The following is a 14,796-nucleotide window of genomic DNA, read 5'->3' as shown; positions in this document are numbered from 1 at the left end:
GAATCCCTTCCACAGTAACACGATAACAGAAAATACCTCAGGGTTCCTACCCTCTCCTCCATGTGGTTGCCACCAAACCCTAAAATCGTGAATATCCTTGAAGAAGCATCCCATTCAGAATGCGTCCTTTATTGTCTTCATAATAAGTTGTATTCGCTTTTGTAGTGAGACCTGTTTATGGATAAATTTTCCAGAAGCGTCTTGTTGTTGTTGTTCCCGTTTTCGCTCCTCCGTAGAACAGTGCGATGTTGTACGGTGCCACCTGCAAAAGCGATCAGTTATTCGTGCCCGCTGGTTCGTCGACATTTGAGTCGCCACAGCCACCTTACAACTTCATACTATCTTTCCTTATTCCGGTTGCTACAAACCACTCTCTTCCGAGTGCCACCATTAACAATAAAGTTCCTGTATGCTGCGTTGTGATTCTTTTGGCCAATTGCATACTCACAATAAAGAGAAGACAGGGCCTAACCTATTCTAACTCTAAATTGTGCTTTCTCGAGAAATCGCAGGACCTTCTCGGTATCGGAGCCACATGTTCTCATGTTGGCTGCGTCCAAATGCATTTTACAATGTGATTTGTCCCTGAAGCCCACGCCACAGTAACTGGATCATGACTCAGAGGTTTTACTATAATGATCATGACGTTTACCAGTGTCTTTGTTGGCTGGAGAGATTTAGAGTACGTTCCTTTATTTATTGTTTTCATGGGATCTAAAACCACATCCAATTGCCCTCTTTCTATTCCGTAACCCACGCACTTGAGGGTTTCCGATTTTTATATTCATGGGTATGGATTCCAATACTCTCTTGGCACTCATGTTTCATTGTTTCCGTGGCCAAATCCCACTTTTCGGCTGCTAAAGTATTTTCCTTTCCTTGGCATAAAATGAAGAACCATAATAACTTAACTTTCCACAGCTATAGCGTCAAATTCTACTAACCAGGAGAATGGATTTTTTTTCTCTCTCAAATACGGTTGGTAAAAAGCATCGGGTTGTATATCTTTCCTCCCATTTACATATTTTCTTCTGTGAAGCCAACTGTATTATTGTGCGGTGCCGTTTGTAAATGAGCAATTGTTTTACAATGATTCATCTCAGGTATTGATGATTCGTTTATCTCTTCTAATCTACCTATATACGAATGCACATGATCCAACTCTTCTCTCAATTGAAAAATTCCCCTGCCTTATTCTACAATTCTCAACATTAATTCCTATCAACTGAGTTTGCATGCGCCAGCACCTGTCACCCATTTGTGCCGTATCATTTCATACTTCTGGAATAGAACTGATTTATTTTCCTCAAGCACCGTTCATTTATTTCAAAACATCACTCGGGCTTCTTCAAAAGACCGTAAAAAATACAGCGCTTTGGGGCATATTGAAGGACACCAATGAATTCCGTAGGTAAATGAAGTTCACTTCCTTATTTTCAAAGAATACTCGAAACTCCCCATTTTCCAATTTCAACATACCGCCTGCATGCGACGTGAAGTTTCTGAGCGACGAACCATTTCCAATTGAAAATGGGGTTTGTTCCCTCCTTTATACAAAAGCTTTTGTTTATGTCAAGGCCTTTGTCCATTCTACATCCAGAATGGTCTGTGGAGTTGCCGTTGGCATATCCGTGAAGCTTACCTTTTTTTTTTCGAAAAAAAGAAAAAGCTCCCTCCTCTATACTGACTTCATATATGAGCGAAAGAAACATAACAAATCATTCAGTAAGGTTTGACCGTTCCTTTCGTAGGCCCCCCCCCAAAAAAAAATGGAGAGAATGCAAAAAAAAAAGGTGAAGTTTGGTTCAATGGAGGGAAATTTGCGGCAACAGATCATTATAATATTCAAAATTGGCCCATGCACCCATGGAGTCGTTTCCTTTCGGTAATAGCGAAGATGATGCAAACACCGTTTTCGTCAATGTTTATCAATACTTTTCCTTCATTTATCCCTTCATTAATTGTGGCCCCAAACAGGAAAATCCCCACACCAATTTCACGATACCTCATTCCTTACCTCGTGCCACTCTCTTTTGTGTCACCTATTAACTGCGAATAAAACACACGCTTTTTTAACTGCATTCTCCGCATCTATCACATGAGACGGGGATGATAGTGCATTTCTGTTTTCTTAATTTCCGAGGCAAAAGCTCCGCACAACAGCAAATATACATGTACAATCAGTGCCTCGAGCATCTACAAAGTTGATTCCATTAGTGGCGAAAATGCACAACACCACAAGGGGTTGTCGACACACTTTTATTCACTACAGATAGGGCCTCCATTCTCCACCCTAATAATTTCCTCATATTATTTCCCTCATGGACCTGTTGGTTCATTATGTTATTCAAATGATAAGAAACGGAGGGGAAAAAAAAAATTGCTCCATTAAAGGGGATAATTCGTGATTATTCGCATAGTAACGGTTGGAATAAGGGCATGTGTCGGTGAGGCAGCTGCACACATAGTCTTCACAACAACTAACCCCTCCCCACACACTCACACTACTCGCTGCGTGTAGAAAACCCCACCGTATGTTACTTATTCAGTGGGTACACCAAAAATTCGGGGTCAGTCATCTGTTCCACATCACAAATATCTTCATATTTCCTTACAATCCTCTCCCGAGTGTAGTTGTAGGTTATGATGGAAGTATTTCGTAACGCCGCCACGACATTATGTCTGTAGGTATTGTTTCCCATAAGGTTCCTATACCACGGAAGGTGAGTAAAGTACTTCGGGAGATACCGTAACCACTGGTGGGGATTTCCTGTAAAATGTATAAGTACCGAACTTGTATCGTATTCATCTGTTGGGTAGTAAAAGTATCTCTTGTCATAGTCAAGACTAATGATTCCACGCCGTATTATGTATTTGGGATCCACACCCGTTGCACTACCAACGCTCCAAATAAATAAAGCAGCCCAAATAGACTGATCACACCACCATTCAGTGGAGGCTTCCCTGAGTTGCAAAAAAACGCTAAATGCCTCTTTATATGCCCATACCCGGCCCACAATTCCTCCACTGTTGAGGTGTCCACGCACGGGAGGTGGCAACCACAGCAGCCGCTCAACACCAATTGATTTGGCTTCCGACAGACCCATGGCATAAAATCTCGCACAACGATCCCAATGCGACTCATTTTTCGGGTTGTATGTGATGTTCAACTGGGGAGCATAACAATCCGGTTCTGCTGTGTGAAGCATGGGCGGCCAAGCATCACCTCTGTATATAGCCGCTTGGTTAAAGAATGTAGGCAGTGGGGGAGACATTTTTATAAAGTGGTCAAGCTTCCGTTTCCGATGGATTCCATCAGTGAAAAGTGTATCCGCACCATCAAACATAACTAACACATCATCATCATGGAGGACCTCATCATCCAAGAAGTTCAATAACCAGTTTGCCCGGATGGTGTGGCTGTAATTCCCACCCATACCAATAGAAATTACCGACACATTTGTAACAACAGCAGTCATTAACATTCTGCACCAACCTGGAGAGGGTCGGGTCTGAACAACAACAAAAATGACTCTCGGATTCCTAAATGGGACTCGCCGACTAGTTGGTGCATCTAACCACACCTTTCCCTCAGATCCCGTACTCCTGAGGACACTTCCATTTGCATGTGTTGCAACCACTGACACGCAAGCCAATAAAAAAAGAAACAAGCCCACTATGCTCATCGACCGTTTCTTATCGCCAGAAAAGCCAAGATGCCGCATTCGCTCAAGTTGGCACCTTGGTTTGAATGCTGTTTTTCGGCTGCTCTATGCATATGTATATATATATATATATATATATATATGTATGTGTGTATGGGGGGAAGATGCCAACGGGAAGGGGGGAAGCGGGATCGTTTGCATGCGCATTATTCAAAAAAAAAAAAAGGGGCCCTTGATTGACTGTTGTGAAGGAGGTGCAGAACTTAGCGGTGGAAAGTGCACGCACCTCGTTGGACGCACAGAAGGGACATCAAACCATCCTCTTAACTCCCGAAGGGTATCGTCGGCTTTCCTTCTTTTTTTTTCGAGGGGAAGAGAAACACGAGGACATCGATAAAAAAAATTAAAGGCTGCGTCTGCACATACATATTATACCTAAGTTAAATCACTGATTAGATATTGAGGCGAGACCCTTTGTTAACGCACCATTGACACGAGGTTATGGTGAGTTTATCTCATTGGCAGCAAAAGTTATCATTTCTCTGGCTCCTCTCAAACCCTCTGCCGTTGCCGTCCTCCCTGTGGAGTTTTTACAAATTGACTGCATTTTTGTGTCCGCTTTTACTGCCTGCCCATTAACTGTCTAGTGGAACAGATTGTTGACTCATAATCATTCACATTAAAGTCTCAACTGCTACGGCCACTCCGACACCGGCCATTGCACTCGCTTCCATAAAGGGAACCGCTCAATTTTAATGACAATTCTTTCGTGGATATCAAATTTATTCCCGACAAGTATTTTGCTCGTATTTCCGCAACCAAAACTATTAAGCTGCAAGAAAAACATAATTTTATAAGGTTGAAATTCCAAATTTAAATAACGCCGTACACCACTATTGCACCGTGGGGGTCACGATAGAACTGTACTGTTGTGGCCTGGAAGCATTCCCGGCCACAAATATCATATATTAAAATCTAAACTGTCTTTTTCCGTCAATGATAACGTTATGACTCCGCCGACAATGAGAATGTTAGTCATGCATTTGCATACGCACCACACAAAAAAAAAAAATACCAACAACAACAGTTCAACTTCTCAATATATTTCACAACGAATCGTCCTCGCCACACCCGCTACGCCTTTTTTTTGCAAAAAAAAAAAGCAAAAATGTCATCAATACCCCTGTTCCTTTAAGCAGAGCAAAGGACAAAAACAAATTAAAAAAAACATTCATCAGCAGCCCCTCTGGGCACAAATTCTAATACGAAACTACAGATAGATAGCATAAAAAAAAAAAAAAAGGTCACGAGGAAAATTACCTGCCTCTTATGCGTGCATGGAAACATCAGGAAACTCCACACGGGTCTCAGAAGGGGCTGACCGCTGACTTACTTGGTTGGTAAACTCCTCCCCCCCTCCTCTCTCAACTGTCTGCATATTACTGACACTACCAGAAGTTACGTAATTAAGAAAAGCTAAATTAAACAAAAAAAAGAGGGAAGCAGTGAAGAGGAGTATATGCAATTGGGGTACTCGCGGAAAGAGAGTAATGGGGCTTCAGAACACATAGCGTAGTGAAAGAAAGGTGTGCCATATGCCGGGCACAGCAGATATAAACGCACACCGCAAAAAGGTCAAACGCGTCCCAGTTAATCAAAACAAAGAGAAAGAAGCAAGCACAGACCCGGTGGAGTCAAATATGATTTAAATACTCACACAAGGTGATTAGCACACACTTTGTTATCTACTGACCGCATTTTTAGTGATACACACTCGTGCATGAAACCTTCCCACACTCACACACCAGGTGCGAGCACTCATTCTACCACAACTGTGAGGGACATGCAAAGCAAACAATGGAAGAGAAAATAAAAGGACAGCCCCTACAAATACCGTGTATATTACGGATTCCGGTACGTGTGTATGTGGGGGGGGGGAAACAATGAGGGAAGGTAATAACATAAGCAAGACACAGAGTCACACCACCCCTCCTCCTTTCTATTATTTCTTGCACACAAACATATTACTCTACTCTCTGTTGTGTCTCTCCCTCTCCACAATGTTAAGCAGCGTCATCCCCCTGAGAGTGTCACTCAAGGACAGGGGTACGCTCAAATAAAGCGTTTTCTAGTCCGATTATATTCTATGCATGCAAACACACCACACAAACACAAGGAATGTGATGTTACACATACAGCTACAACGCACGTGACTTACGGTGCGGTGGTTCCCTTCCCATCGGTCAGTGGCACACCGATGTTTGATACACGATCTTCTTCATCATCTTCCACTGTTGATACAAACTTTGGGCGCGGTGGAGCAACCACAGCAGCAAGACGCCTCCTCTTCGATGTCAACACCACAGCCAGCACCACTAGACACGCAGCAATCAGGGAACCTACCACCGCAAACGCAATAATGCAACCGTGGCCGCACCATGAAAGGGACTTTTCCACCACCTCATCTGTGCGGTTATTCAACATCTCGTCCAAGTCACGCCAGTCAATGATGTCCACGCACCATGACACATTGAAGTCATACTTTTTAGGTAGGAATACCTCATATCGGTGTTTCCTGTCGTAAGGTGGTTCCATGTTCTGTGTTTCCGTGCGGTTGGTTATAGCGGATCGACACTCCGCATATCCATTAGAAGGTTGAGTAGGGGCAACAACAGGAACAGCTCTCTCGGTAGTATTAGTGGCACTAGCATTGCTGGTTCCAGTTGGAGTAGCATTGGTGGAGGGATTCACAATAACGTTGGCAGTGCCATTAGTGGCAACATTAGCAGTAGTATTGGCCCCACCAGCGGTATTTGTGGTGTTGGGACCAACCCCTGTATCATTTGCCTTGACTCCGCTGGTATTCAATGTGACATTGGCCTTACCTCGAGCAGTCGCATCAGCTGCAGCTGCAATAACGGCCGCATCGCCCTGGCTACCAAGTCTCTCACAAATCTCAAGCTGCTTCATTACTTTCCCATGGACAAACCAACGTACTTCCTGCTCACGTTCAGGGACAACAGCTGAAAAATTAAACGGGGGATCGGGGAATGTGATATCGACACGAGTGTCTGAAGCACGCAAGTCCTTGACCAAGTTGTGCGCAAAGTCAGTGAGGTTCGCAGCCGATAGCTGCTTAGGTGTCGTTGCGTTCTTGAATGAATGAGGCATCAAAAGCTTTACTGCAGTGACATTCTCCGCAACGTCACTACCAAAGGTTATGGGCTTGTCAGCGTATATCAAAGAGAAATTCAGTGCACGTCCAGCTTCACGCGCCAACGCACGCTGGATGGTGACAAGGCTTGCATCGTCACAGAATGGCACAAGGACGGTATCAATGTACACATACTCATCAGTAAGACCGTAATACTCGTCAACAGTCTTATCCGTTTGTGTGTATGTCAGACTCCGTAATTTCTCCTCCGTCGTATTGTCAAAACGCGTTTGCTGAACAAAAACAGTGTAATTCGTTTCCCATGTATCGGGATCCACCCTCACAGAATCGGGGTCCACATAGCTATCATTGGTACCGAGTGCTTTATTTACATCCTCCGTAAGACTTGCCACAAACTGCTCCATAATTGTTGTGTTGGGGTAACCTACAGGTGCTGGTCGCCCACGGAAGATGGCGGTTAAGTTGACTGGAGGGAGAGTTAAGGCACGCATAGTGTGCTTGGCCTTCGAAGTCACATACATCTCATATTCTTCAATAACGAGCAGTCGCGAGTTGTCACATAATACAATATCTTCTCCATTGGTAGGGAAGTAACACTGGCTCGTATTCTTCCCTGCAAATAATGTTACACTGAGTGAAGTGTCGGTGGCAGTGACGGTGTACAATTCCTTCTCCGTGGCTGCATATAACACACCTGACTCAGTGCTGAATACATCAACAAAACCACCACTTACATTTCCCTTTCTGCCACCACCATTCATATCCAGCCACAACAAAGCTCCCTTGTTAGATGAATCGCGTGCGGTAACAAAAATTCCTTTAGAAGTCACGGCAATTCCTTCCGGTTTTGCGGTAAACGTCACGCCCGTAAATTTTTTCTCTTCACAATTTTGAGGCTTGCCGGCACCGCCGACATTACACCTCCACACCGATTTGTTATTCTGGTCTGTTACGTATAAATCTTTCTCATGAATAGCGACGGCATTTAACGAAAGACCATTGCCTACAGTAACGTGCTGAATTTCGTTGTCATTTATATATTTCAGACCATTTTGATCGTCAACAAAGTAAATGATTGTGTGATTACCAGAGCCGCGACGGACACAACTACGTGGCTTGCTAATTTTAGCGTCTGCGGAGACGAGTCCTCCAGTTGGGCCACCCCTGAGGAACGTACCAGTTTCTTTTGTTTTGCGAGAGTAGTTGCGGAAGCTGTTGGAACTCCCCACTAAAATTTCATCGTTTGTCCTCCCTCGACACAATGCGTAGGGTGACGAAAGCATTGAAACATTCGAACTCCCATCAGTGGTTCCATCAAAGCCAAATTGACCGGCAACAGTATCCACGCGTCGGGGAAGTTTAACAGGAGCTCCGATGCACTCAACCGCAACAAATGCAATACCAATCATGATGAGCAAAAAAAGCTGTGGTAGCTTCCTCAGGCTCATTGGCCTCTTTGCTAGGTTACTCATCTCAACACCAAATATAAAACACATTGCCAGTCAAATATGGATACGCCCGTCTTTTCCTCAGTGCTATGAACACTTAACAGTAACAAATGATCAACTACTGCAACTGCCAAACAGATACAACCGCACCTGCACACCAATCAAGTGCAAATATGTACGAGAACACAGTAGCTTTCACTCGATTATTCGCACCTTAAAAAAAAAAAACGGAAAACTTCCTTCAACCACACTGTCCTTACTATTTGCCTACCTGTGACAAGTGATCCAGTGGTGAGTAAGTTACACGACTACCTACAGTCTCAACAACACGGCTTTGAGTCTTATGCTACACACGAAGAAAAGGGTAAAAAAGATGGAACAGTGCATCTGCAGAAGAATTTCATCCAGTAAATACCGTATTACAATACCGGGTTACAAATCACTCGCGAGTCTCAAAAGCATGCAGCGGCAACAACACAAAGAGGTATTAACGTTAGAAGCACTCAACACACGATTCCACGCTAGGGAAATGAACACAACAGTCCATTAGAATCTTCAAACAACGGAATACCGCTGACGCCTACCAACAGGCATTGCAACATTTATAGCAATAACTGGAGGAAAATGTTTCCATAGCTTCCGGTGCTGCTCGTAAATGTAAAAAGTCGCCATGGGAGGCCCGAAATTAAGAAGTGATGCCAATGCTGCGTAACACAGTAACGGGGGCGGCGATTGTGTCCACCGCGTTCAAATGCGAAATGTTCATAATAAATAGATTGATGCCAGCTCGTATCATGTTTCTCACATGCGCGACCTTAACACACAGCAGGGAACCCCTTTTGGAAAATCTGATGTTATGCTGTGACGGGAAGGACACAATGCGGCTATAATGAAAGCCCAACAAACTTACCGCGGTCAGTGGCACATGACTGTAAATAAACCACCAAAGCGTAGGCAATGACCGCGTCGATACATCCATTTTTCCAAATACTGTCCCTCAGCCGTATGTCAACCGCAACTACATAATTACCGTCCCCCTCCCCATGGATGCAGTCAACACAAACTTCCTGCTTCCGGATATGGTGAAGCAAACCAAAACGCGATAGTCTTTGGTACGCATAATTCGACTTACTGCGATAACGCTCTCCGGCACCATCAGTGGGCACTGGCATGCAAACACGCATAACCACCAACCGAGTCCTAAGGCACAAGGGGGAAAGGGCCGTCATACAGATTTGACCCTAGCCATCGTTCCGTAAGAGACAAAATCGACATTCCAGCGTACCCAAGTGACAATGCCGATAGTCTTCCTTCTACCTATTTATGCCATCTTCCTGTTAAATATTTAATGAATTAAAGATGCACGACATTAAAGCACGGTTCCGCGATATGACTGTTAAAATGGTTGCCAGTATGTGACTACCGTTCCCAGGTGCAAACTGCATAAGTGTTCCTTGGGACCATCGGTAATACCTGAAATGTGGAAGCCATAAACCCTTACCCCATTTCTGTATCAGCACGGCAAACTAACGGGTGTCTTATGCAACGTGCCAAAATGGTTCATTGCCGCTGTCTCAGTCACACTGTGGGTACGAAAAAAGAGAACTGCGCTGCCACTCAAAGTAGGCGGCCGTCTCCACATATCCGCACGTATTGTGCATTGACAGTGTGAGTTATCACCATGGCACACTAAATGCAGCTCACAGAGGGTGCCGCTCCGGCTAATGAGCATCAACGCACGGGGAGGTCCGTAGGGAAAACTACGGAGCGTGCCTAATAGTTTCATATTGAGGTGATCATGCATCAGGAACTATGATCTTTAAACACTCAGTCACTCTTCAGGAGATACGAACGCCACCCGCGGCCGCGGCTTGCATTCACATAGCAGTATTTTGGAAACTGTACATTACAGTGCTCTTCCATGTAAAATGATCAATCTCTGTAAATCGGTATATACACGTTCCCGTGATGGCTCAACACACCTCTGGGCAACTGCAAGTGATGCTGATTCCACTTCACTGCCAGTGTTAACTAAGTTGTCAAAGATTTACACTACATCGCCGAGGGTACATTACTCCCGAAAATGTGGTATGCCAAATGACCACTTCCCTCGGCACACACACACACACACACACACACACATATCAATCATGTCACGAAACACGTAAATGTGCGAAGATGCGAGAGCAGTGGCATATTAACTTCCGCTGCACGATGACACACAAACCCACACTATTGCACTATCCCTTCATGCCCCTATTCACCGCACGACCTGTCCACACAACTCCCGAACTAATAATACTCCGCACTCCAGTGCTTTGTAAGAAGCGTGCCACACTCAAAACAACATACGTATGCACCGCAGTTTGTAGCGGCAACTCCATGACTAAGTAGTGCTTTTCCCTGCCCCCAGGCAACCGAAGACACCCCTGAGCCGTAACGCTTGGCATAACTTCTGAGATATTTCCAGTTTCTCTTCCATTAATTAGCAGCTTCGTGCCTCACCCGATGCGTATCGTCCCGCTTCCAGATCAGCGCGGAGGGCCAACAACTTTAAATTACCCTCCATAACCCATTTCTTGGTGATGCCGGTTTAAAAGGCCTCACTACTGTTATTATGGGACGCTTGCTCAAAATTACTGGCGGTAACGTAGCTGATACAAATTTCTCATGAGATAACTGTTCAGTTACATTAAAGCAAAAAAGAAAAAAGGGTGGATCTGTTCGTAGTCAACCAAGATATAATAGAAACACCAATATTCAAAATGAAAATAACAAGGATAATTTAAATAAGTTGATCAGCACCGAGACCGGGAAACAACCAAAGTAACTATAAAGGAAATCAGGGAAAACAAAAGTTATTACGTGGTTAAAGCGATGGAAGTAACGCATTCTATCGGGCGGGAAAGGAAGTAAAAGAGAGGAGTTAAATAGCCAATCAATAAGGTTTCATCATTATTTTGCATAGCCATAAGATGCACATCACAAAAATAAATATAAAATGCGGAAAACCACGCAGGCCTTGGGCTGCCTTAATTATTAAGCAGCCACTTGCGCTATTCCGACGGCGTGTATCACCCGCCGCATTATACACTCACATACGCATGCTCAGAAAATTGGGAAAATACCCAGTACATGATGGAGTTAGTTCAGTCACCTCAACAGCACATTCTACGAGTTTCCGTTACCAATTCATTAGGGGGTTTTCCCCTGGTCAGGAAAATTTATGACTGCCCCCCCCCCCCCCAGACGATGCCGAATGGGACTTCCTCCGAAGGTGCGCATATTTCTTCCAGGGGTATTTATAAAAGAGGACATCAAGTTCACTGACACATTTCAGGTTCTCGCTCAGCCGACGCTTTAATTCAAGCACTTCCTCTTCCTTTTTAGTGTCCCCTCCATTCTCCTTAACCTCCACCATCAGAGAGGCAATTTGGTAGGAGTACATGTCGTTCATCTCCTCAAGACTGTGGATTTCTTTTAAAATACCTTCAAACGTGTCCGTCATCTTTTCACTTTTAATTAACAAATGAAGAAGCACGAAAAGAAAAATCCATCACAACCATTTAGAATGGACGGAAATAATATAAGTTAGGATCACAATATTTGACATAACTACAATATAACCTCATAAAACACATACAGGTGCACCTATGCGGGCACGTAAACCTTCACCTATTTTAAATAGGAAATATTATTTCCAGCTGCATTAGAAACAAGTTGACAGATAGATAGCATAAAAAAAAAAAAAGGTCACGAGGAAAATTACCTGCCTCTTATGCGTGCATGGAAACATCAGGAAACTCCACACGGGTCTCAGAAGGGGCTGACCGCTGACTTACTTGGTTGGTAAACTCCTCCCCCCCTCCTCTCTCAACTGTCTGCATATTACTGACACTACCAGAAGTTACGTAATTAAGAAAAGCTAAATTAAACAAAAAAAAGAGGGAAGCAGTGAAGAGGAGTATATGCAATTGGGGTACTCGCGGAAAGAGAGTAATGGGGCTTCAGAACACATAGCGTAGTGAAAGAAAGGTGTGCCATATGCCGGGCACAGCAGATATAAACGCACACCGCAAAAAGGTCAAACGCGTCCCAGTTAATCAAAACAAAGAGAAAGAAGCAAGCACAGACCCGGTGGAGTCAAATATGATTTAAATACTCACACAAGGTGATTAGCACACACTTTGTTATCTACTGACCGCATTTTTAGTGATACACACTCGTGCATGAAACCTTCCCACACTCACACACCAGGTGCGAGCACTCATTCTACCACAACTGTGAGGGACATGCAAAGCAAACAATGGAAGAGAAAATAAAAGGACAGCCCCTACAAATACCGTGTATATTACGGATTCCGGTACGTGTGTATGTGGGGGGGGGGAAACAATGAGGGAAGGTAATAACATAAGCAAGACACAGAGTCACACCACCCCTCCTCCTTTCTATTATTTCTTGCACACAAACATATTACTCTACTCTCTGTTGTGTCTCTCCCTCTCCACAATGTTAAGCAGCGTCATCCCCCTGAGAGTGTCACTCAAGGACAGGGGTACGCTCAAATAAAGCGTTTTCTAGTCCGATTATATTCTATGCATGCAAACACACCACACAAACACAAGGAATGTGATGTTACACATACAGCTACAACGCACGTGACTTACGGTGCGGTGGTTCCCTTCCCATCGGTCAGTGGCACACCGATGTTTGATACACGATCTTCTTCATCATCTTCCACTGTTGATACAAACTTTGGGCGCGGTGGAGCAACCACAGCAGCAAGACGCCTCCTCTTCGATGTCAACACCACAGCCAGCACCACTAGACACGCAGCAATCAGGGAACCTACCACCGCAAACGCAATAATGCAACCGTGGCCGCACCATGAAAGGGACTTTTCCACCACCTCATCTGTGCGGTTATTCAACATCTCGTCCAAGTCACGCCAGTCAATGATGTCCACGCACCATGACACATTGAAGTCATACTTTTTAGGTAGGAATACCTCATATCGGTGTTTCCTGTCGTAAGGTGGTTCCATGTTCTGTGTTTCCGTGCGGTTGGTTATAGCGGATCGACACTCCGCATATCCATTAGAAGGTTGAGTAGGGGCAACAACAGGAACAGCTCTCTCGGTAGTATTAGTGGCACTAGCATTGCTGGTTCCAGTTGGAGTAGCATTGGTGGAGGGATTCACAATAACGTTGGCAGTGCCATTAGTGGCAACATTAGCAGTAGTATTGGCCCCACCAGCGGTATTTGTGGTGTTGGGACCAACCCCTGTATCATTTGCCTTGACTCCGCTGGTATTCAATGTGACATTGGCCTTACCTCGAGCAGTCGCATCAGCTGCAGCTGCAATAACGGCCGCATCGCCCTGGCTACCAAGTCTCTCACAAATCTCAAGCTGCTTCATTACTTTCCCATGGACAAACCAACGTACTTCCTGCTCACGTTCAGGGACAACAGCTGAAAAATTAAACGGGGGATCGGGGAATGTGATATCGACACGAGTGTCTGAAGCACGCAAGTCCTTGACCAAGTTGTGCGCAAAGTCAGTGAGGTTCGCAGCCGATAGCTGCTTAGGTGTCGTTGCGTTCTTGAATGAATGAGGCATCAAAAGCTTTACTGCAGTGACATTCTCCGCAACGTCACTACCAAAGGTTATGGGCTTGTCAGCGTATATCAAAGAGAAATTCAGTGCACGTCCAGCTTCACGCGCCAACGCACGCTGGATGGTGACAAGGCTTGCATCGTCACAGAATGGCACAAGGACGGTATCAATGTACACATACTCATCAGTAAGACCGTAATACTCGTCAACAGTCTTATCCGTTTGTGTGTATGTCAGACTCCGTAATTTCTCCTCCGTCGTATTGTCAAAACGCGTTTGCTGAACAAAAACAGTGTAATTCGTTTCCCATGTATCGGGATCCACCCTCACAGAATCGGGGTCCACATAGCTATCATTGGTACCGAGTGCTTTATTTACATCCTCCGTAAGACTTGCCACAAACTGCTCCATAATTGTTGTGTTGGGGTAACCTACAGGTGCTGGTCGCCCACGGAAGATGGCGGTTAAGTTGACTGGAGGGAGAGTTAAGGCACGCATAGTATGCTTCTCCTTCGAAGTCACGTACATCTCATATTCTTCAATGACGAGCAGTCGTGAGTTGTCACATAATACAATATCTTCTCCATTGGCATGAGAGTAACATGAGCTCGTATTCTTCCCTGCAAATAATGTTACACTGAGTGAAGTGTCGGTGGCAGTGACGGTGTACAATTCCTTCTCCGTGGCTGCATATAACATACCTGACTCAGTGCTGAATACATCAACAAAACCACCACTTACATTTCCCTTTCTGTTACTACCGCTCATATCCAGCCACAACAAAGCTCCCTTGTTAGATGAATCGCGTGCGGTAACAAAAATTCCTTTAGAAGTCACGGCAATTCCTTCCGGTTTTGCGTCGAGTGTCACGCTCGTAAATTTTTTCTCTTC

The 14,796-nt window shown here is 44.6% G+C and overlaps 6 protein-coding genes across 6 annotated transcripts; 2 read left to right on the top strand and 4 right to left on the bottom strand.

Annotated features, from left to right (window-relative positions):
* Nucleotides 1-245: 245 nt before the first annotated feature.
* TbgDal_V6210 (hypothetical protein, unlikely) lies at nt 246-578 on the top strand (the record flags this gene model as incomplete). The annotated part of the gene is made up of 1 exon (XM_011775466.1): nt 246-578. One exon carries the CDS (start codon nt 246-248, stop codon nt 576-578), a length of 333 nt encoding a protein of 110 aa, XP_011773768.1.
* An 837-nt stretch (nt 579-1,415) lies between these two features.
* On the top strand, nt 1,416-1,736 carry TbgDal_V6200 (hypothetical protein, unlikely; the record flags this gene model as incomplete). The annotated part of the gene is made up of 1 exon (XM_011775465.1): nt 1,416-1,736. The coding sequence occupies one exon, from the start codon at nt 1,416-1,418 to the stop codon at nt 1,734-1,736; it is 321 nt and encodes a 106-aa protein (XP_011773767.1).
* An 801-nt stretch (nt 1,737-2,537) lies between these two features.
* On the bottom strand, nt 2,538-3,725 carry TbgDal_V6190 (expression site-associated gene (ESAG) protein,putative; the record flags this gene model as incomplete). Its single annotated transcript, XM_011775464.1, has 1 exon — nt 2,538-3,725. The coding sequence occupies one exon, from the start codon at nt 3,723-3,725 to the stop codon at nt 2,538-2,540; it is 1,188 nt and encodes a 395-aa protein (XP_011773766.1).
* A 2,154-nt stretch (nt 3,726-5,879) lies between these two features.
* On the bottom strand, nt 5,880-8,336 carry TbgDal_V6180 (hypothetical protein, conserved; the record flags this gene model as incomplete). Its single annotated transcript, XM_011775463.1, has 1 exon — nt 5,880-8,336. The coding sequence occupies one exon, from the start codon at nt 8,334-8,336 to the stop codon at nt 5,880-5,882; it is 2,457 nt and encodes an 818-aa protein (XP_011773765.1).
* An 836-nt stretch (nt 8,337-9,172) lies between these two features.
* Nucleotides 9,173-9,517, bottom strand: TbgDal_V6170 (hypothetical protein, unlikely; the record flags this gene model as incomplete). Its single annotated transcript, XM_011775462.1, has 1 exon — nt 9,173-9,517. One exon carries the CDS (start codon nt 9,515-9,517, stop codon nt 9,173-9,175), a length of 345 nt encoding a protein of 114 aa, XP_011773764.1.
* Nucleotides 9,518-12,951: 3,434 nt separating this feature from the next.
* On the bottom strand, nt 12,952-14,673 carry TbgDal_V6160 (hypothetical protein, conserved, (fragment); the record flags this gene model as incomplete). The annotated part of the gene is made up of 1 exon (XM_011775461.1): nt 12,952-14,673. One exon carries the CDS (start codon nt 14,671-14,673, stop codon nt 12,952-12,954), a length of 1,722 nt encoding a protein of 573 aa, XP_011773763.1.
* Nucleotides 14,674-14,796: the final 123 nt, after the last annotated feature.

The sequence above is a fragment of the Trypanosoma brucei genome, chromosome 5 (assembly GCF_000210295.1).
Source record: "Trypanosoma brucei gambiense DAL972 chromosome 5, complete sequence".
Classification (NCBI taxonomy): Eukaryota; Euglenozoa; class Kinetoplastea; order Trypanosomatida; family Trypanosomatidae; genus Trypanosoma; species Trypanosoma brucei.
Note: the sequence above shows the minus strand (reverse complement) of the source record. Positions and strands in the feature narration are given on the sequence as shown.